At 46.7% G+C, this 23,604-nt stretch overlaps 4 protein-coding genes across 21 annotated transcripts in view; 3 read left to right on the top strand and 1 right to left on the bottom strand.

The window, feature by feature from the left end:
* Positions 1–23,604, bottom strand: part of LOC133484589 (protocadherin alpha-C2-like) — a 285,315-nt gene that overhangs the window by 39,564 nt on the left and 222,147 nt on the right. The window lies entirely within an intron of this gene.
* On the top strand, positions 3,533–8,619 carry LOC133485199 (protocadherin beta-16-like). Its single transcript, XM_061788613.1, has one exon. It carries the CDS (start codon positions 5,740–5,742, stop codon positions 8,617–8,619), a length of 2,880 nt encoding a protein of 959 aa, XP_061644597.1. The 5' UTR covers positions 3,533–5,739.
* On the top strand, positions 10,399–13,681 carry LOC133484597 (protocadherin beta-15-like). The gene has a single exon (XM_061787448.1). The coding sequence runs from the start codon at positions 10,772–10,774 to the stop codon at positions 13,214–13,216; it is 2,445 nt and encodes an 814-aa protein (XP_061643432.1). The 5' UTR covers positions 10,399–10,771; the 3' UTR covers positions 13,217–13,681.
* LOC133484596 (protocadherin beta-15-like) lies at positions 18,286–22,746 on the top strand. Its single transcript, XM_061787447.1, has one exon. The coding sequence runs from the start codon at positions 19,796–19,798 to the stop codon at positions 22,238–22,240; it is 2,445 nt and encodes an 814-aa protein (XP_061643431.1). The 5' UTR covers positions 18,286–19,795; the 3' UTR covers positions 22,241–22,746.

Raw genomic sequence — 23,604 nt, 5'->3', positions numbered from 1 at the left:
CCGTTAATGAGAGGAAATGTAAAGCCAATGAGGTTTGGTGTTGTGCTCAGTTTTTATCAAACACATTTTTCATTTACGACAAAAGCTTCTTTTTATCTCGTCCTGTTCAGCTGTTAGGTCAAGCAGAATGGAAAATCTGTGTCCCTTTTATGCCGGAACAGTTTTACTGTGTCCCGGTGGAGTTTTTAAGGTTCTGCTGTGGTATTATAATTGAGTTTGATTGAGAATCAGATTTGATCAGTTGAACAGAACAACGTTTCTAGAAGGGAGAAAGAAACAAAGACAAAGCACGAATTGTAAATAGGATGAGAAAAGTCAATCATTACATTATCTCCAACAATAAAACGTTAAATATGAGTGTTGCATGGGGCTGTAGTGCTACACCCTGTGAGGGAAGGACAGGACAGGACAGGACAAGCTAGAACAGGACAAGATAGAACAGGACAAAGACAGGAGAAGAAGCACGCAGGACCAGGGTGGTGAACCCGGCTGTACAACTGCAGTGTGGTGGCGTTCATTATGTAAATTCTAAAAGTCTACAGGACGAGAGTATAAGTGTGGGGATACACAAGCGATTTGCATATTCATGAGTTATTTGTTGCAGTGAGTGCGTGAGCCCACAGCCAGTGAGAAATGTGAAAAAAGGCTGGATCATCTTTATTTGGAGCGTATACGTTGACAATTGGAGAAAGCTTGTAAAATATTGTAGCCTGCAAAATGATATATCGGCCTTCTGGATCTGCGACTGGACTATTTATTGTAAAAAGTAGTCTTTCATGGACTCGTATTGAGACTCCTCTTTGTCTACAGTTCTAAAAGGCCGAGATAACCCGAGTGAAATTCGAGTCAATGAGGCGTTTTTCTTCTGACTTCGTAAGGTGCGTTTCTTGTAATAGGAGGAGGTCTCGTTTAAGTTTAGTGGTATAATCCATAATCTTAATTCTCTTTGCCTGTGATCGAATGCCGTTGACGTTCCAAGACACCAATGTGAAGTGTGACATATAATGGGTGTGTGTATCATCATTTTCAATAGATTTGGTACTATGCATTCTTTGTTGTTGTTGTTGTTGTTGTTGTTGTTTTTTTTGGACAGTTTTCAGGAGATTTTTTTTGGTATTGTTGTTGCCGAATGTTATTTCGAGAGGCTGATAGAGATGCTATATTTGAGTACTGCAAAGCCAGGGTACATAGAAGGGTAGCCAACAAACACTGAACATAGGAAACGAATCAATAATAAAGTGTGTGGTGGTGGTTTGTGAAACGAAATCCATTTTTGACAATTCATGACGGCAACGGATCAAAAGTAGTACTTGTCGAGAAGAGCCAAGGCGTGACGTCGGCATCACGAAACAGTTGGCCGTCGACATATAGCTCGTCGACAGCGAGCCACGCTCGTTTGCCTCGGTCGCGGAAGTCCTTCATCAACGGGTACAAAACTCTCCGCCTCTCATTCGTCTCCTTGCGGAACTGGTCGTTCGTTCCAAACGAAGTCCCTCGACGCTCCCGACCTTTTGGATTTGCTGGAAGTGTTCAAACTTTGCAACGATGGGACGTGGTCGGTTTCCTGGACGAGGGCCTCCCAATCGGACGACACGGTGAAAAGTAATCTTGTCGACTGTATCTTGAGCGCGGACATCATAAAACCTTGAATCTGCACCTCGCGGTCTTGCGGAGCATTGTATGGAACGCCTGGGAGAATGAAGTTGTCACGCATGCTTCTTGATTGCATGTCCAACGTAGTTTCTTTCATGAGTTTATATTCCAGTCTAAGAGTTTGTAGTTCTGCTGACGTTGACATCATGTTTGACGGAAGCGCAGTTTTATCTCATCTTAGCTCGTTCACTTGTTGTTGCGTGAATTCCAAGCTCTTTCTGAGTTGGGCGATCTCCTGGCGAAGCAAATCAAGGGCAATTGACAATTTCTTGTCTCCCAGCAAATTTCGTAATGTCATCGAAGTTCCTTGAATATTATTTTGGAGCTTGCAGCACAGTGATCTGGTAGTTTTGCACATTTGGCCCACAATCAGGAGATGTGGCTTTCCATCTCCATTGAAATGTGGGTGGAGTTTTCATCTTCTCCCCGCACTTTGTGGGACTTTTCTCCAGGTTCTCCGGGTTCCTCCAAGTCTCCATCGCCCATGAAATCAGAATCAGAATCAGAATCAGAATCATCTTTATTTGCCAAGTATGTCCAAAACACACAAGGAATTTGTCTCCGGTAGTTGGAGCCGCTCTAGTACAACAGACAGTCAATTTACAGAACACTTTGGAGACATAAAGACATTGACAAAAAACAACAACAAACAACAATTGTGCAAAAAGATGCAGAGTCCTCAGTTCGAATGGCTAATATCGCAATAGTCCGGTGCAATGACCATTGTGCAAAGGGCACTGAGACTTCAAGGAGTGTATGCGGTTTAAAGTGACGAGTACTGCGATAATCTGGGACAATGGTTGTGCAAATGTTACAGATACTCCTCAATCAGTGTGCAAATGGAGCAGATGCTACTCTGGCATGAGTGGCCACTATATGCAAATAGTGCAGCACGGCGAGACAACTACAGTGAGTGCACGAGTAATACATAATACAGAAATGTGACAACGAACTCAAGTCAAAAAATTGCCAGCTTGTTGTAATGGAATTGTAAGTTAGCTGTTCAAGAAGTTGATTGCAAGAGGGAAGAAGCTGTTGGAATGTCTACTAGTTCTAGTTTGCATTGATCGGTAGCGCCTACCTGAGGGAAGGAGCTGGAAGAGCTGGTGACCAGGGTGGGGAGGGTCCGAGAGGATTTTGCACGCCCTTGTCTTAGTTCTGGCAGCGTGCAAGTCCTCAAGGGTGGGTAGGGGGGTACCGACAATCCTTTCAGCAGTTTTGATTGTCCGTTGCAGTCGGAGTTTGTCCTTTTTTGTAGCAGCACCAAACCAGACTGTGATGGAAGAACACAGGACAGATTCGATGACCGCTGTGTAGAACTGTCTCAGCAGCTCCGGTGGCAGGCCGTGCTTTCTCAGAAGCCGCAGGAAGTACATCCTCTGCTGGGCCTTTTTGAGGACGGAGTTGATGTTGGTCGCCCACTTCAGGTCCTGGGAGATTGTAATTCCCAGGAACTTGAAGGTCTCGACGGTTGACACAAGGCAGCTGGACAGCGTGAGGGGCAGCTGTGGCGAAGGATGCCTCCTGAAGTCCACGATCATCTCTACAGTCTCGAGCGTGTTCAGCTCCAGGTTGTGTCGGCCGCACCACAGCTCCAGCCGCTCCGCTTCCTGTCGATATGCAGACTCGTCACCGTCCTTGATGAGGCCGATGACAGTGGTGTCATCTGCAAACTTCAAGAGTTTGACAGCCGGGTGCGCTGAGGTGCAGTCGTTCGTGTAGAGAGAGAAGAGCAGCGGAGAGAGGACACAACCTTGGGGCGCCCCAGTGCTGATGCTGCGTGTGGATGAGGTGGCCTCCCCCGGCCTGACCTGCTGTGTCCTGCCCGTCAGAAATCTGTAAATCCACTGGCAGATGGCAGGTGAGTCGCTGAGCTGGAGAAGCTTGGAGGAAAGGAGTTCAGGGATGATGGTGTTGAACGCTGAGCTGAAGTCCACGAACAGGATCCTCGCGTAGGTCCCTGCACTGTCGAGGTGTTCTAGGATGAAGTGCAGTCCCATGTTGACTGATTCATCCGCAGACCTGTTCGCTCTGTAGGCAAACTGCAGGGGGTCCAGCAGGGGACCTGTGACACTCTTGAGGTGGTCCAGCACAAGACGTTCAAAGGACTTCATGACCACAGATGTCAAAGCGACAGGCCTGTAGTCATTCAGACCCGAGATTGCAGGTTTCTTGGGGACTGGGATGATGGTGGAGCGTTTGAAGCAGGATGGAACTTTACACATTTCCAGTGATCTGTTGAAGATCTGAGTGAAGACTGGCGCGAGCTGGTCCGCGCAGACTTTGAGGCAGGATGGAGACACGTGGTCCGGGCCTGCCGCTTTGTTAATCTTTTGTTGTTTGAAGATGCGTCTCACATCCTGTTCATGGATGGTTAACGCAGAGGTCAGAGGTGTGATTGTGGTCGCGGGTGCGGCCGGATTGGTGTGTGGTGTGAAACTGTCCTTTTCAAATCTGCAGTAGAAGGTATTCAAGTCGTTGGCTAGTGTGCTATTGTTCTCAGCTTGGGGGGATCGTCGCTTGTAATTAGTCAGCGACTGGAATGCATGCCAGACTGATTTAGAGTCGTTTGCGCTAAACTGTTTTTCCAACTTTGCTGTATAGATCCTCTTTGCAATGTTAATTTCTTTGGTCAGCTGGTTTCTAGCTCGATTATACAGGGCCCTGTCCCCGCTCTGATATGCGTCCTCCTTAGCTTGGCGAAGCTGCTTAAGTTTAGCAGTGAACCACGGCTTATTGTTGTTGAATGTGCGAAATGATTTTGTTGGAACACAGACCTCTTCACAGAAACTGATATAGGATGTGACAGTGTCCGTATATTCATCCAGGCTGCCAGCTGAATTTTCAAAGACACTCCAGTCTGTGCAGTCTAAGCAGCTTTGAAGTTCCATCTTGGCTTCATTTGTCCACTTTTTGACTGTTTTCACTGTAGGCTTCGCACATTTAAGTTCTTGCCTGTACGTCGGTATTAAGTGAATTAAGCAGTGATCAGACGAGCCCAGGGCTGCACGAGGTATAGCACGGTATGCGTTTTTTACCGTGGTGTAGCAGTGGTCTAAAGTATTATTTTCCCTGGTAGGACAGTCGATGTGCTGCTTGTATTTAGGGAGTTCGTGGTTGAGTTTAGCTTTGTTAAAGTCCCCGAGAATAATGAGGGGTGAGTCGGGGTGTTTTTTTTCAATTTCGTTGACTTGATCGGCGAGCGTTAGCAATGCGGCGTTCGTGTTAGCTTGAGGCGGAATATAGACGCCAACGAGAATGAATGATGCGAACTCACGTGGCGAGTAGAATGGTTTACAATTTAAGAATAGCGACTCCAAATGCGGGCTGCAGTGTGTGCTGATCACCGTGACGTCCGTACACCATTTTTCGTTGATATAGAGGCATATCCCGCCGCCCTTTGTTTTCCCCGATGATTCCATGTCGCGGTCCGCTCGATGAATGTGGAAACCGGGAAGCATAATGCCGGCATCGGGTACAGCGTCGCAAAGCCAGGTCTCCGTGAAGCACATGGCCGCGGAACGTCCGAAGTCTTTACGGGTCTTTAACAGAAGATGAAGCTCGTCCATTTTGTTGGGTAGGGAGCGTACGTTCGCGAGGTGGATCGACGGGAACGCCAATCTGTGTCCTCTCTTGCGGAGTTTCACCTGAATGCCGGCTCGCTTCCCTCTGTGGCGCCGCGTCCGTCTCCATGCGCCGAAAACCGCGGACGCCGCTCCGGTGAGTAACTCTGGGAAAAAACTGAGCGGATATTCGAAAGTTGGTGACAGAAAGTCTGGAGTAGACTCCTTGATGGTTAGCAGGTCTCCCCTTGTGTAAGTGAGTCGTGTAAGGTCTCCAAAGACGGACGAAAAACACAAAAACAAAGACAATACTAGAGAGCGCGTTACCGAGGCGACCACACTGGTAGGCGCCATCTTGCCGACTGTTAAATTTCCCTCGGGTCCCTTCAAAGGTTGGTTGGTTCATAAAGTACCATGCACTCCGTTTTATTTGAGACCACAATAGATTTTTTAACATTAACGTTTTTTTGTTTTTTTAAAATACATTTTGTCTCTTTCAGGAGCGCCTTTCGAATCTCTGTCCATGGTCCTGAATGCGTTTCCCGTTTCCCTGCTGACTGTTGAGCATTTTCTCATCACTTATCTCTTGTTAGAAAGCATTCATTTACATTTCTCTGGGAATCGTTTTCCATCGTTTACATTTGTTGTATATACTTTCATATTTTATTTTAGTATCTCAAAAAGTACGTTCACAGAACAGTCCAATTTGATCAATGAATGCTCATGCAAAAGGCAAGTCCCAAAGGTGTGTGGTCAGGTTGGTTCTTTTTTGGTGTTATGTCAAGAAAAGTACTCTAGGTGTCAGTATGCACTCACAAACCAAATGTATTGGCACTCCCTCTCACTTCCGTGGACGCACAAAGCCGATTTTTATTGTGCCGCTCTGCTCGAGACGTGTGACACGACTGCGGTCGAAAAAGCGGCGGAAGTCCGTGGACATCATATTCATATTCTAGTTTATCTTGAAAAACTGAGATTTTTATTTTACGGCGCAATGGAGGACAAAAGATTTGCGTCTTTCCGCCGCGGCCTCGTTTTTCTTTTCCTTTTCCTCCACCCCGCCAACGGAGACGTCAGCTACTCCATCCCAGAGGAGATGAAACGTGGATCTGCAATCGGGAATATCGCCAAGGATTTGGGACTCAATTTGGGCCAGTTATCTGCTCGTAAAGCGCGCATCGATGGGGAAGACGACAACGTCCAACACTGCGGCATCAACCTCAACACTGGCGACTTGGTTGTTCAGGAAAGGATCGACAGGGAAGATCTTTGTGGCAAAAAGGCATCGTGTGTTTTAAAGCAGGAACTTGTACTGGAAAACCCAATGGAACTGCACCGTGTTAATATCCGTGTATTAGATGTCAATGACAATACACCACAATTTAACGATGACTCGCTAAAATTAGAAATTCAGGAGTCGGCAGACAAGGGGGAGCGTTTTCTTCTCGGAGAAGCACACGATGCAGACATTGGAGAAAATGCTGTTCAAAGCTACACTTTGCAGCAGAATGATCATTTTAAGTTAAATGTCAATACTAAACCAGGTGGACGAAAGTCCTGTGAATTGGTCTTAGACAAGGAATTGGACAGAGAAGATAAAAAAGACATGATGCTCTTGCTGACTGCTTATGATGGCGGCTCCCCGCAGAGATCAGGAACAGTCGTCATAAACGTCATCGTGCTGGATGCGAATGATAATCCACCTGTGTTCAGTCAAACGGTCTATAAGGCCACTATACCTGAAAACTCTCCACCAGATACTTTGGTGATCACAGTGAGCGCGAGTGATGCAGACGAAGGATTAAATAGCGAAATCGCTTTCGCATTTGACCGCACTTCTGATGGTAGAAGTAATGTCTTTACTTTACACCCCAAGACAGGAGAAGTGAGAGTGGCCGGTGTCGTTGATTATGAGAAAGTATCGTCTTACGAGATGCAAATCAGCGCTAAAGATGGTCTTGGCTTAGTTTCTTATTCAACTTTAATCATTGACCTAACTGATGTGAATGACAACGCCCCAGTTATCACGATCAAGTCGCTGACCGATGCGGTGGCGGAGAACGTGCCGCCTGGCACCGAGGTGGGCATCGTTCACGTGCAGGACAGAGACTCTGAGCAGAACGGGCAGGTCCGCTGCTCCGTCCAACAAGACGTCCCCTTCCGCTTAGTTCCTTCCATCAAGAACTATTATTCTCTGGTGACTAGCGGCCAGCTGGACCGCGAACTGGTGTCCGATTACAACATTACAATCGGCGCCAGCGACGAGGGCTCTCCTCCTCTGTCCTCCCGGAAAAGTCTTCACCTGTCCGTCGCCGACGTCAACGACAACCCGCCCGCGTTCGAGCGGGAGTCCTACAGCGCCTACGTGAGCGAAAACAACAAAGCCGGCTCGGCTTTGTGTCGGGTCGGCGCTCGAGACCCCGACCGGAGACAGAACGGCACGGTGGTTTATTCTCTGTCGGCGGGCGCGCAGGTGAACGGCGCCCCGGCGTCCTCCTACGTGTCGGTGGACGGAGACACGGGGGCCGTCCGCGCCGCTTGCTCGTTGGATTACGAAGACCTGAGGAGTTTTCGAGTCCACGTGGTGGCCAGAGACAAGGGTTCTCCTCCGCTGAGCAGCAACGTGAGCGTCAGCGTGTGGATATGGGACGTGAATGACAACTCTCCTCAGATACTGTACCCCGCCCCGGAGGGCGACTCCTTCATGACCGAGCTGGTCCCCAAAGCTGCGCACGGAGGCTCCGTGGTGTCCAAAGTGATAGCGGTGGACGCCGACTCCGGACAGAACGCCCGGCTGTCCTATCATATCGTCAAGGCCACGGATCCGGGACTTTTCACCATCGGTCTCCACAGTGGAGAGATCAGGACCCGGCGGGACATTGGCCAATCTGACAGCATGAAACAGAACCTGATGGTGGCGGTGAAAGATAACGGACAGCCCCCTCTGTCCGCCACCTGCTCCGTGTATTTACTCCTTTCCGATAACTTGGCCGAGGTGCCGGAACTGAAGGACGTTTCTTCCGACGAGCGGGAGAAGAATTCCAAAGTCACCTCGTATCTGCTGGTGGCGCTGGTGTCCGTGTCCACCTTCTTTCTGACCTTCATGGTGGCGGTCCTGGCTGGGAGCTTTTGTCGCAGGAGAAAGCCCAGACTGTTGTTGGACGGAGCGGTCGCCGTCCCCGGCGCGTATCTCCCTCCTAATTACGCCGATGTCGACGGCGCGGGAACTTTACGCGGCGCCTACGACTACGACGCCTACTTGACGACGGGCTCCAGGACCAGCGACTTCAACTTTGTGCGTTCTTACGACGACGACACGCTGCCCGCGAAGAGTCCCGGCGACTTCGATGACGAGCTTCGCGATTCTTTCGACCCTCTTGAGGTAGGCAGCTTTCACAGATAAAACCCATCCTGTGCATGAAGAACTATGTTGTCGATCATCAATTTTATTGCTCTGGCAGCAGTGTTCCTGTCGTATTTCACGTATCACATTGGAACCATTTTGTCATCTAATAACTTTTGATTGTCTTCTCATTCTTAATATGTACATTCCCAATTTCTGAAAATTGTACAGTGACCGTCTGATCGTCATTGAGATTTTCCATGTACTTTCAGTCCCGTCCAAAGGTATTGCAACGGCAAGGTCAATTCCTTTGTTTTGGTTGCATGCTGAGGACATTTGGGTTTCAGATCAAAAGATGAATATGAGACAAAAGTTCAGAAGTCCAGCCTTCATTTCATCATCTTTACATCTCGATGCTTTGAACAACTCAGGACAGAGCACCTTTTGTTTGAAGCCGCCCACTTTTCAAGTGAGCAAAAGCATTGGAACAGACATGATTCAATGAACTTCAAATGAATAATGTTTCATATTTGTTGGCATAACCCTTACTTGCAATAACTGCATCAAGGCTGCGCAGACTGTCGCATTCTTCATTTGAAATGCTTTTCAAGGCATTTAGTTCTTGTTTGTTTTGGGATTTTCTCACATCAGTCTCCTCTTCAGGAGGTAAAATGCATGCTCTGTTGGGTTAAGGTCTGGTGATTGACTTGGCCAGTCTAAGACCTTCCACTTCCACTTATGAAGTCCGTTGCTGTGTTGGCAGTTTGTTTTGGGTCATGGTCTTGTTGCATGATGAAGCTCCTCCCAATTAATTTGGATGCATTTTTCCGAAAATAGAAAGTCGCTCGAACCATTTGTATTCTGATCCAGAAATGGATAGCGTTTGGGGCTTTTCCTTCCGTAGTTGATGAAAGAGGCAAGAAAACGCCATTGAGAGTGTTTCTTGAAAGTGAACACACCTTTGTTCAAATACAAGATAGCAAAGAAAAGAAAATAAGACCATCGTATACAATTTCTAGGCATGTTTTCAAAAATGTCACCAATGATCTTTAGAATTGAATTGAAATACAATCAAATAGTTGGTGGGGAAGTGACTGATGCTGTAGTGGTGGTACATTGCCTTACTTGGGTGCAGGCATGGTGGATTCAGTTCCCACTCGGTGACGCTGTGAATGTGAGCGCGATTGCTTGGCCTGATATTTGGAGTGATCCATAACTCCCTTGCTTGCTTTCTTTTTTTAAAGTTTAATAGTGGTTTATTCTTTTTGTATGAATAAGAAAATAGTGGTAAAAGGGTTATGTTCGCATTCTACTGTATATCCAAAATGTACCTCAGTTGTTGATCTCATTCTCTATATTTGACATGACGATAGTACATTTTGTACATTTTTTTTTTTTTAGCTTTGTGCCCATATTGGACGAGTCCATGTCTGCCGAGTGTGAGGCCAGAATGTTGCATTCATCCAAGTGTTCGCTCAAGACTGCGCCACAGTGCATCCATCCATTTGAGCAAAATAACTCTTGATTGCATTTTGTGACTGTATCATATTAAAGCATTTGCCATGACGTCACCATTCTCATCATGAGGACTTGGTTGAAGAGGTCTTTTGAACTCCACTTCCGTGGTTTTGCAGGAACCTTTTGTCAATTCTTGCTGGCATCTTGTTGAAACAGGTCCGCTGTTTTGAATGCCACCGCCTGCTTCCCTGTCCATGGTGCTGAATTCAGTCCAACTTTTTGCTGAACTGACTCATCAGCTTCATCTCTTTCTTTTTTGTATTGTACAAAAATTAACAATAATACAGATATTTGAGTCGTTAACTTTAGAAAATATACCTTTTATATCCGTATAATGCTTATAAAAAAATATCAAATGTTCTTATGCCAACAGTCATCCATAATCATACTCAGACATACGTGATGTGTATGATTATCCCGTAATATTTATTCAAAACAACTGGGTGTTATGGCAATAAATGCACTCTAGAGGTCAGTATGCACTCAGAAACAAAAGCTGCTGCTTCCTTTGCCACGCTATGACGTCGAGACGCAGACAAGATTTTAGTTTTGTGGAGCTGTGGTCTAAATGTCTGACTGTGACTGCGGTGTCGGAAGCTGTGGATATACCCGGAGCGATCATCGTGACATCATTGTCGATCTCTTGTCAAATTGGAAGTGATTTTTATTTTTTTTTACAAATATTTTCAGTGCAATGGCGAACAAAAGATTTGCGTCTTTCCGCCGCGGCCTCGTTTTTCTTTTCCTTTTCGTCCACCCCGCCAACGGAGACGTCAGCTACTCTATCCCAGAGGAGATGAAACGTGGATCTGCAATCGGGAATATCGCCAAGGATTTGGGACTAAATTTGGGCCAGTTATCTGCTCGTAAAGCGCGCATCGATGGGGAAGACGACAACGTCCAACACTGCGGCATCAACCTCAACACTGGCGACTTGGTTGTTCAGGAAAGGATCGACAGGGAAGATCTTTGTGGCAAAAAGGCATCGTGTGTTTTAAAGCAGGAACTTGTACTGGAAAACCCAATGGAACTGCACCGTGTTAATATCCGTGTTGTCGACATTAATGATAATTCTCCACAGTTTAATGAAGATACGCTGAAATTTGAAATCCGAGAATCAGCGGTTAAGGGTGCTCGTTTTCTTCTGAGAGAAGCACACGATGCAGACATTGGAGAAAATGCTGTTCAAAGTTACAATTTACAGCAAAACGATCATTTTAAGTTAAATGTAAAAACTAAAGCAGGTGGACGAAAGTACTGCGAATTGGTCTTAGACAAAGAATTGGATAGAGAAGACAAAACAGACATGATGCTCTTGCTGACCGCCAATGATGGCGGCTCCCCTCAGAGATCAGGAACAGTCGTCATCCACGTCACCGTTTTGGACGCGAATGATAACGTGCCCGTATTTAGTCAAGCGGTCTATGAATCAAGTCTGGCAGAAAATTCTCCTGTTGATACTTTGGTGATCACAGTGAGCGCGAGTGATGCAGACGAAGGAATAAATAGCGAAATCGCTTTCGCATTTGACCATGTTTCTGATGACAATAGCAATATTTTTACTTTACACCCCAAAACTGGAGAAGTGAGAGTAGCTGGTGTTGTTGATTATGAGAAAGTATCATCTTACGAAATGCAAATAAGTGCGGTAGATGGTCCAGGATTAATTTCTTACTGTTCTTTAATTATAAATCTTATTGACGTCAATGACAACGCCCCAGTTATCACGATCAAGTCGCTGACCGATGCGGTGGCGGAGAACGTGCCGCCTGGCACCGAGGTGGGCATCGTTCACGTGCAGGACAGAGACTCTGAGCAGAACGGGCAGGTCCGCTGCTCCGTCCAACAAGACGTCCCCTTCCGCTTAGTTCCTTCCATCAAGAACTATTATTCTCTGGTGACTAGCGGCCAGCTGGACCGCGAACTGGTGTCCGATTACAACATTACAATCGGCGCCAGCGACGAGGGCTCTCCTCCTCTGTCCTCCCGGAAAAGTCTTCACCTGTCCGTCGCCGACGTCAACGACAACCCGCCCGCGTTCGAGCGGGAGTCCTACAGCGCCTACGTGAGCGAAAACAACAAAGCCGGCTCGGCTTTGTGTCGGGTCGGCGCTCGAGACCCCGACCGGAGACAGAACGGCACGGTGGTTTATTCTCTGTCGGCGGGCGCGCAGGTGAACGGCGCCCCGGCGTCCTCCTACGTGTCGGTGGACGGAGACACGGGGGCCGTCCGCGCCGCTTGCTCGTTGGATTACGAAGACCTGAGGAGTTTTCGAGTCCACGTGGTGGCCAGAGACAAGGGTTCTCCTCCGCTGAGCAGCAACGTGAGCGTCAGCGTGTGGATATGGGACGTGAATGACAACTCTCCTCAGATACTGTACCCCGCCCCGGAGGGCGACTCCTTCATGACCGAGCTGGTCCCCAAAGCTGCGCACGGAGGCTCCGTGGTGTCCAAAGTGATAGCGGTGGACGCCGACTCCGGACAGAACGCCCGGCTGTCCTACCATATCGTCAAGGCCACGGATCCGGGACTTTTCACCATCGGTCTCCACAGTGGAGAGATCAGGACCCGGCGGGACATTGGCCAATCTGACAGCATGAAACAGAACCTGATGGTGGCGGTGAAAGATAACGGACAGCCCCCTCTCTCCGCCACCTGCTCCGTGTATTTACTCCTTTCCGATAACTTGGCCGAGGTGCCGGAACTGAAGGACGTTTCCTACGACGAGCGGGAGAAGAATTCCAAAGTCACCTCGTATCTGCTGGTGGCGCTGGTGTCCGTGTCCACCTTCTTTCTGACCTTCATGGTGGCGGTCCTGGCTGGGAGCTTTTGTCGCAGGAGAAAGCCCAGACTGTTGTTGGACGGAGCGGTCGCCGTCCCCGGCGCGTATCTCCCTCCGAATTACGCCGATGTCGACGGCGCGGGAACTTTACGCGGCGCCTACGACTACGACGCCTACTTGACGACGGGCTCCAGGACCAGCGACTTCAACTTTGTGCGTTCTTACGACGACGACACGCTGCCCGCGAAGAGTCCCGGCGACTTCGATGACGAGCTTCGCGATTCTTTCGACCCGCTTGAGGTAGATCAATTTTCCTTTGTGGCTTGTTTTTTTGTTGTTGTTTTTTTTGCCTTTTAATGATAAACATTTGATACTTTAGTCAGTATATCAAATATTTTGTCATTCCACTTAGTGGATTTGTTTTTGTTTATAGTAGGTTACTTAGACTTTGGGATGACATTTATGTCCAATGTAGGTATATATGAAGTTTTTATTTCGAAGTTGTTCTTCTCAGCACATTGGCAGACAGGCGGCGTGTCACGGTAACAGTCTTAACGATCGTTCTTGCGGCTGCCTTGACTTCAACTTTTCGGCTGGCCTGATCTCAATGAAAAAATCATCAAGAGTAAATAGCGAGGGAAATCACAACTGTCGAGCTCTTTGCAGTTTGTGACCATGCATGACTGACCCAACGATCAAGCAGAACAACGGAGACGTACCGTCCTTGGCAGTTAACTATATTGACGACGGGGATTTTCCAACAAAAAGTCTGTGCTTACAGCCTAATGTTTTGCATTAACTATATTTGCGTCCATTAAGTTGCAATTCATGACTGCACTTTGTAATAGCACATTTTCTTCAGTTAGCCTTTGGTAAAACAGAATTGGGGAGTGGGGGGGCGGGGTTTAATTTTTTTGTATTATCTACCATGTATTCTTATTTGAAGAATCATTTTGAACTAAACACTGTTACACATTGATCGTTGGAAAGTAGTACAATAAAAATGAAGATTTTTCCCGAAGAATACATGAGGAATACTTGTGACTAATAATCATGATTACGACATTGATCAATAGAATCCTGATTATTATTTTGGCTATAATCGTGTGGCCCTACTTAGAATTTTTATACACCCAAATCTTTCTCATTATCATTTCATGCTGGTTAAAACATTCTAATGTATCCAACGTATGACAATACAGTATTGGGAGGTAACAAAACCAACTAATTTTCAGCTTTTTTTCTCATTGTACCTTAATTTTTTTCTCGTTTCCAGGTAATTTGGTTGAACTAACCCCAAGGATGGGGTTAGTTCAACCAAATTCCTTGTTAGATGGTTTAGTTTCGATATAGTCGTTACGTTAGATCGGTCCGTAACTATCGAATTCGATTTTTCAAAACCCAAAATGAAGCATAACACATATACCTCAACCACAACAAAAACTGTGATGAGCAAAATACAAAATGTCAGACTTGAATTGAGAGTTTATTGTCTCCCAACACTCTGGCAGAAATGTCCCCACGTCCATCTTCGGCGGCTGTTCCTCTCACTTGCGCGATTAATATGAAGTCTCGTCTTGACGAACCAAGTCCGAGGGTTTGTTTGGCCATCTTGCGTGCTGTGTGGGTTTGTGGCTCTCTGACGCACTCATGAACTCCTCGACAAAACTCCCAACAGAAAAAAAAAACAAAAAAACAAAATCGAAATCATTTAGTTCATATAAAGCAACTCATTAAAGGGCCACACTTACTGTGCGTCATCTAATGCAGCCCTATAGGGGGCACAAGTCAGTGCAAACTGTAGGCCGGTCCCAAGCCCGGATAAATGCAGAGGGTTGCGTCAGGAAGGGCATCCGGCTTAAAACCTTGCCAAACAAATATGAGCGTTCATCCAAAGAATTCCATACCGGATCGGTCGTGGCCCGGGTTAACAACGTCCGCCACCGGCGCCGTCAACCTGCAGGGCGCTGTTGGAAATTCAGCTACTGTGGGTCGAAGTCGAAGTCAAAGAAGAAGAAGAAGAAGAGGTGGAAAGCGGGTTCTTCGGCAGAAAGAGAAGAGGAAAACACAGAGCCTAGAACTGAATGTGGGAACTTTGAATGTTGGGACTATGACAGGAAAATCTCGGGAGTTGGTTGACATGATGATTAGGAGAAAGGTTGATATATTGTGTGTCCAGGAGACCAGGTGGAAAGGCAGTAAGGCTAGAAGTTTAGGGGCAGGGTTTAAATTATTTTACCATGGTGTAGATGGGAAGATAAATGGAGTCGGGGTTATTTTAAAAGAAGAGTTGGCTAAGAATGTCTTGGAGGTGAAAAGAGTATCAGATCGAGTGATGAGGCTGAAATTTGAAATTGAGGGTGTTATGTGTAATGTGATTAGTGGCTATGCCCCACAGGTAGGATGTGACCTAGAGGTGAAAGAGAAATTCTGGAAGGAGCTAGATGATGTAGTTCTGAGCATCCCAGACAGAGAGAGAGTCGTAATTGGTGCAGATTGTAATGGACATGTTGGTGAAGGTAATAAGGGTGATGAAGAAGTGATGGGTAAGTACGGTATCCAGGAAAGGAACTTGGAGGGACAGATGGTGGTAGACTTTGCAACAAGGATGCAAATGGCTGTAGTGAACACTTTTTTCCAGAAGAGGCACGAACATAGGGTGACCTACAAGAGCGGAGGGAGAAGCACCCAGGTGGATTACATCTTCTGAAGGAGGTTACCAACTGTAAGGTAGTGGTAGGGGAGAGTGTGGCTAGACAGCATAGGATGGTGGTGTGTAAGATGACTCTGGTGGTGGGGAGGAAAATTAGGAAGACAAAGGCAGAGAAGAGAACCATGTGGTGGAAGCTGAGACAGGACGAGTGTTGTGCAGCTTTTCGGGAAGAGGTGATACAGGCTCTCGGTGGACGGGAAGAGCTTCCAGAAGACTGGACCACTGCAGCCAAGGTGATCAGAGAAGCAGGCAGGAGAGTACTTGGTGTATCTTCTGGCAGGAAAGGAGAGAAGGAGACTTGGTGGTGGAACCCCACAGTACAGGAAATCATACAAGGAAAACGGTTAGCTAAGAAGAAGTGGGACACTGAGAGGACCGAGGAGAGGCGAAAGGAATACATTGAGATGCGACACAGGGCAAAGGTAGAGGTGGCAAAGGCAAAACAAGAGGCATATGATGACATGTATGGCAGGTGGGACACTAAAGAAGGAGAAAAGGATCTATACAGGCTGGCCAGACAGAGGGATAGAGATGGGAAGGATGTGCAGCAGGTTCGCGTGATTAAGGATAGAGATGGAAATATGTTGACTGGTGCCAGCAGTGTGCTAGCTAGATGGAAAGAATACTTCGAGGAGTTGATGAATGAGGAAAATGATAGAGAAGGGAGAGTAGAAGAGGCAAGTGTGGTGGACCAGGAAGTGGCAATGATTAGTAAGGGGGAAGTTAGAAAGGCATTAAAGAGAATGAAAAATGGAAAGACAGTTGGTCCTGATGACATTCCTGTGGAGGTATGGAAGCATCTAGGAGAGGTGGCTGTGGAGTTTTTGACCAGCTTGTTCAATAGAATTCTAGTGCGTGAGAAGATGCCTGAGGAATGGAGGAAAAGTGTACTGGTGCCCATTTTTAAGAACAAAGGTGATGTGCAGAGCTGTGGCAACTATAGAGGAATAAAGTGGATGAGCCACACAATGAAGTTGTGGCAAAGAGTAGTGGAGGCTAGACTCAGGACAGAAGTGAGTATTTGCGAGCAACAGTATGGTTTCATGCCTAGAAAGAGTACCACAGATGCATTATTTGCCTTGAGGATGTTGATGGAAAAGCACAGAGAATGTCAGAAGGAGCTACATTGTGTCTTTGTAGATCTAGAGAAAGCCTATGACAGAGTACCCAGAGAGGAACTGTGGTACTGCATGCGGAAGTCTGGAGTGGCAGAGAAGTATGTTAGAATAATACAGGACATGTTCGAGGGCAGCAGAACAGCGGTGAGGTGTGCTGTCGGTGTGACAGAAGAATTTAAGGTGGACGTGGGACTGCATCAGGGATCAGCCCTGAGCCCCTTCCTTTTTGCAGTGGTGATGGATAGGCTGACAGATGAGGTTAGACTGGAATCCCCGTGGACCATGATGTTTGCAGATGACATTGTGATCTGCAGTGAAAGCAGGGAGCAGCTGGAGGAACAGTTAGAAAGATGGAGGCATGCACTGGAAAGAAGAGGAATGAAGATTAGCCGAAGTAAAACAGAATATATGTGCATGAATGAGAGGGGTGGTGGGGGAAGAATGAGGCTACAGGGAGAAGAGATGGCAAGGGTAGAGGACTTTAAATACTTGGGGTCAACCGTCCAGAGCAATGGTGAGTGTGGTCAGGAAGTGAAGAAACGGGTCCAAGCAGGTTGGAACGGGTGGAGGAAGGTGTCAGGTGTGTTATGTGACAGAAGAGTCTCTGGTAGGATGGACGGCAAAGTTTATAAAACAGTGGTGAGGCCAGCCATGATGTACGGATTAGAGACAGTGGCACTGAAGAGAAAACAGGAAGCAGAGCTGGAGGTGGCGGAAATGAAGATGTTGAGGTTCGCTCTCGGAGTGACCAGGTTGGATAAAATTAGAAATGAGCTCATCAGAGGGACAGCCAAGGTTTGATGTTTTGGAGACAAAGTTAGAGAGAGCAGACTTGGATGGTTTGGACACGTCCAGAGGAGAAATAGTGAGTACATTGGTAGAAGGATGATGAGGATGGAGCTGCCAGGCAAGAGAGCTAGAGGAAGACCAAAGAGAAGGTTGATGGATGTCGTGAGGGAAGACATGATGGCAGTTGGTGTTCGAGAGGAGGATGCAGGAGATCGGCTCACATGGAAAAGGATGACGCGCTGTGGCGACCCCTAACGGGACAAGCCGAAAGGAAAAGAAGAAGAAGAAGACTTACTGTGCGTCATCTCCACACAGTTACAATGTTAACATTGCGTTAGCATGCACACCGCACATTACAACGGCAATGACAATATGCTGGTGGACAAGTCGACCCAAACTGTTGCGGTTTGATGAAATATGGTTAATCACCAAGCACCTAACTCTTTTTTTAGGTCTTGAATCCCTTTATGCAAAACGAAACGAACGGCATGTCTGAACAAACTAATGGCTGAACAATCTCCTTCAGGATTTTCTGTGAATGAGCAGAATTCATGGTTCCATTCATCACAGCAAGTTGTCCAGGTCCTGAAGGAGCAAAGCAGCCCAAGACCGTCACACGACCACCACGTTTGAGTCTTGGTAGAATGTTCTTTTTTTCTGAAATGCTGTGCTCTAACGAGACACACATCTTCCCAAAAGTTGAACTTTCATCTCCTCTGTCCATATAACTTCCTCCCGAAAATCTTGGGAATCATTCAATGTTTTTTTTTTTTTTTTTTTTTTTTTTTGCAAAAGTAAGCTGAACCTTTGTTGTTTTTGGTTTGCAGTGGTTTTGGCTTGGGAACTCTGCCATGGATGCCATTTTTGCCCTGCAGTCTTCCTTATTGTTGTGTCCTGAACACTGACCTTAACTGAGGCAAAGGAGGCCTGCAGTTCTCTCCTCGTTGTCCTGAGTTCCTTTGTGGCCTCCTGGATGAGTCATTCTTGTTCTCTTGGGGTAATCTTTGTAGGCCGGCCACTCCTGGGAAGGTTCACCACTGTTCCATTTTTTTTTTGTCCATGTGAGGATCATGGCTCTTCTGGTTCAGTGGAATCCTCAAGCGTTTGTAACCCTTTCCATACTGATAGATGTTCATTACTTTCTTTCTGGACTGTCCTTACATTTGTTTGGATGATGTCATTTTGTTGCAGCTGTTTTAGATCACTAGACTTGTAAATTCACTTTAGCAAAAAAAAATACAAAATAAAAAAAAATAACACAGCAGCAGTGCACAAGAATGTCATACAACTGCGTATTGGCCACATCGACATAATTCTAATTTGGCGTGGGGAATGTGAGAATTATTATTATTTTTTTTAAAGTATAGACATTGGATGGGTGGCATTGTAAACAAACAAACATCACTCTTCTCCAGTTGTGTATTTTCTTGCAATCCTCTCTTAGAAATGTGTCCCATGGTGTTGCTACAGTATATCTTTGTTTCGAACAGACCATTCCGGAAACTTGTTTCGGCCCATTGATGTGTACTTTGCACACACGTGTGCATATCAGCTCACGTGGGAAAAGGAAAATCTCCATGAAGCTTCTTGTTGTGTTCGATTTATACCGTTTTATGTCGTAAAACCTTTTGGAAATGTATCAAGACATTTGGAGTTTGTTCCAGTTCCTTTCCCTCGGAGGGAAACCTTTGTTTGCGATTGATATCGAAAATGTCGACACGGTGTGGTACCAGTTTGGAGGATGAGCAGTTCAGGCGGTCAACTGGTTCAGAAAGTCTGAAATTTTCCACCCTTTGCGGCTCTTTTATTGGTCGCTGCTTTCACCTCTGTCCATGGTTCTGAAATTATGTCCATGCTGTTGTCCCCTGATACTTGAACCTTTTCCGCTGAACTCGCTTTTTTAAGTTACAAGACATGTCACTATGTATCAATAGTATTTTCAAGTGATCTACAGGTCTTGATAATATTATCCTTGAATTCCAAGACGCAGTTTTGAAAAAGCCATTTTGGTAAATGAGCTGAGCCGCGATGCAAAATCAGTTCCGCAGTAAGATTGTAATGATTTTACAACTTTGTTTCTGAAAACAATCCGCAACGGGATGTTATTGCAAGAAATGCACTCTAGATGTCAGTATGCTCCCATGAACAAACGTTCTTGAATTTCACACCCATTTGTGCCCGCACACAAACCGGATTTAATTCTTGTGTCGCTCTGGTCGAGACGCTGCGTGGCTCCGGTGTAAAAAAATCTGTGGATATCCGGGGAGATCATATTTATCTTGCTGCTTTTCTGTTGATTCATCTTTTTGTGGTGCAATGGAGAACAAAAGATTTTGGCCTTTCCGCCGCGGCCTCGTTTTTCTTTTCCTTTTCCTCCACCCCGCCAACGGAGACGTCAGCTACTCTATCCCAGAGGAGATGAAACGTGGATCTGCAATCGGGAATATCGGCAAGGATTTGGGACTAAATTTGGGCCAGTTATCTGCTCGTAAAGCGCGCATCGATGGGGAAGACGACAACGTCCAACACTGCGGCATCAACCTCAACACTGGCGACTTGGTTGTTCAGGAAAGGATCGACAGGGAAGATCTTTGTGGCAAAAAGGCATCGTGTGTTTTAAAGCAGGAACTTGTACTGGAAAACCCAATGGAACTGCACCGTGTTAATATCCGTGTTGTCGACATTAATGATAATTCACCACATTTTATTGAAGATTCACTCAAATTTGAAATCCGAGAATCAGCGGACAAGGGTGCTCGTTTTCTTCTCGGAGAAGCACACGATGCAGACATTGGAGAAAATGCTGTTCAAAGCTACACTTTGCAGCAGAATGATCATTTTAAATTCAATGTCAATACTAAACCAGGTGGACGAAAGTCCTGCGAATTGGTCTTAGACAAAGAATTGGACAGAGAAGATAAAAAAGACATGATGCTCTTGCTGACCGCCAATGATGGCGGCTCCCCTCAGAGATCAGGAACAGTCGTCATCCACGTCACCGTTTTGGACGCGAATGATAACGCGCCCGTATTTAGTCAGGCGGTCTATGAATCAAGTCTGGCAGAAAATTCTCCTGTTGATACTTTGGTGATCACAGTGAGCGCGAGTGATGCAGACGAAGGAATAAATAGCGAAATCACATATGCGTTACACGTTTCTGATGATGATAGTAAACGGGTCTTTGCTTTGCACCCCAAAACTGGTGACGTCAAAGTGGTTGGTGTCGTTGATTATGAGAAAGTATCGTCTTACGAAATGCAAATCAGCGCTAAAGATGGTCTTGGCTTAGTTTCTTATTCAACTTTAATCATTGACATCACAGATGTGAATGACAACGCCCCAGTTATCACGATCAAGTCGCTGACCGATGCGGTGGCGGAGAACGTGCCGCCTGGCACCGAGGTGGGCATCGTTCACGTGCAGGACAGAGACTCTGAGCAGAACGGGCAGGTCCGCTGCTCCGTCCAACAAGACGTCCCCTTCCGCTTAGTTCCTTCCATCAAGAACTATTATTCTCTGGTGACTAGCGGCCAGCTGGACCGCGAACTGGTGTCCGATTACAACATTACAATCGGCGCCAGCGACGAGGGCTCTCCTCCTCTGTCCTCCCGGAAAAGTCTTCACCTGTCCGTCGCCGACGTCAACGACAACCCGCCCGCGTTCGAGCGGGAGTCCTACAGCGCCTACGTGAGCGAAAACAACAAAGCCGGCTCGGCTTTGTGTCGGGTCGGCGCTCGAGACCCCGACCGGAGACAGAACGGCACGGTGGTTTATTCTCTGTCGGCGGGCGCGCAGGTGAACGGCGCCCCGGCGTCCTCCTACGTGTCGGTGGACGGAGACACGGGGGCCGTCCGCGCCGCTTGCTCGTTGGATTACGAAGACCTGAGGAGTTTTCGAGTCCACGTGGTGGCCAGAGACAAGGGTTCTCCTCCGCTGAGCAGCAACGTGAGCGTCAGCGTGTGGATATGGGACGTGAATGACAACTCTCCTCAGATACTGTACCCCGCCCCGGAGGGCGACTCCTTCATGACCGAGCTGGTCCCCAAAGCTGCGCACGGAGGCTCCGTGGTGTCCAAAGTGATAGCGGTGGACGCCGACTCCGGACAGAACGCCCGGCTGTCCTACCGTATCGTCAAGGCCACGGATCCGGGACTTTTCACCATCGGTCTCCACAGTGGAGAGATCAGGACCCGGCGGGACATTGGCCAATCTGACAGCATGAAACAGAACCTGATGGTGGCGGTGAAAGATAACGGACAGCCCCCTCTCTCCGCCACCTGCTCCGTGTATTTACTCCTTTCCGATAACTTGGCCGAGGTGCCGGAACTGAAGGACGTTTCTTCCGACGAGCGGGAGAAGAATTCCAAAGTCACCTCGTATCTGCTGGTGGCGCTGGTGTCCGTGTCCACCTTCTTTCTGACCTTCATGGTGGCGGTCCTGGCTGGGAGCTTTTGTCGCAGGAGAAAGCCCAGACTGTTGTTGGACGGAGCGGTCGCCGTCCCCGGCGCGTATCTCCCTCCGAATTACGCCGATGTCGACGGCGCGGGAACTTTACGCGGCGCCTACGACTACGACGCCTACTTGACGACGGGCTCCAGGACCAGCGACTTCAACTTTGTGCGTTCTTACGACGACGACACGCTGCCCGCGAAGAGTCCCGGCGACTTCGATGACGAGCTTCGCGATTCTTTCGACCCGCTTGAGGTAGATCAATTTTCCTTTGTGGCTTGTTTTTTTGTTGTTGTTTTTTTTGCCTTTTAATGATAAACATTTGATACTTTAGTCAGTATATCAAATATTTTGTCATTCCACTTAGTGGATTTGTTTTTGTTTATAGTAGGTTACTTAGACTTTGGGATGACATTTATGTCCAATGTAGGTATATATGAAGTTTTTATTTCGAAGTTGTTCTTCTCAGCACATTGGCAGACAGGCGGCGTGTCACGGTAACAGTCTTAACGATCGTTCTTGCGGCTGCCTTGACTTCAACTTTTCGGCTGGCCTGATCTCAATGAAAAAAAACATCAAGAGTAAATAGCGAGGGAAATCACAACTGTCGAGCTCTTTGCAGTTTGTGACCATGCACGACTGACCCAACGGTCAAGCAGAACAACGGAGACGTACCGTCCTTGGCAGTTAACTATATTGACGACGGGGATTTTCCAACAAAAAGTCTGTGCTTACAGCCTAATGTTTTGCATTAACTATATTTGCGTCCATTAAGTTGCAATTCATGACTGCACTTTGTAATAGCACATTTTCTTCAGTTAGCCTTTGGTAAAACAGAATTGGGGAGTGGGGGGGCGGGGTTTAATTTTTTTGTATTATCTACCATGTATTCTTATTTGAAGAATCATTTTGAACTAAACACTGTTACATATTGATCGTTGGAAAGTAGTACAATAAAAATGAAGATTTTTCCCGAAGAATACATGAGGAATACTTGTGACTAATAATCATGATTACGACATTGATCAATAGAATCCTGATTATTATTTTGGCTATAATCGTGTGGCTCTACTTAGAATTTTTATACACCCAAATCTTTCTCATTATCATTTCATGCTGGTTAAAACATTCTAATGTATCCAACGTATGACAATACAGTATTGGGAGGTAACAAAACCAACTAATTTTCAGCTTTTTTTCTCATTGTACCTTTATTTTTTTCTCGTTTCCAGGTAATTTGGTTGAACTAACCCCAAGGATGGGGTTAGTTCAACCAAATTCCTTGTCAGATGGTTTAGTTTCGATATGGTCGTTACGTTAGATCGGTCCGTAACTATCGAATTCGATTTTTCAAAACCCAAAATGAAGCATAACACATATACCTCAACCACAACAAAAACTGTGATGAGCAAAATACAAAATGTCAGACTTGAATTGAGAGTTTATTGTCTCCCAACACTCTGGCAGAAATGTCCCCACGTCCATCTTCGGCGGCTGTTCCTCTCACTTGCGCGATTAATATGAAATCTCGTCTTGACGAACCAAGTCCGAGGGTTTGTTTGGCCATCTTGCGTGGGTTTGTGGCTCTCTGACGCACTCATGAACTCCTCAACAAAACTCCCAACAGAAAAAAAAAAACAAAACAAAATCGAAATCATTTAGTTCATATAAAGCAA

This window comes from Phyllopteryx taeniolatus, chromosome 10 (genome assembly GCF_024500385.1).
Source record: "Phyllopteryx taeniolatus isolate TA_2022b chromosome 10, UOR_Ptae_1.2, whole genome shotgun sequence".
Lineage (NCBI taxonomy): Eukaryota > Metazoa > Chordata > Actinopteri > Syngnathiformes > Syngnathidae > Phyllopteryx > Phyllopteryx taeniolatus.
The sequence above is the reverse complement of the archived record's forward strand: the minus strand, read 5'-3'. Positions and strand labels throughout refer to the sequence as shown.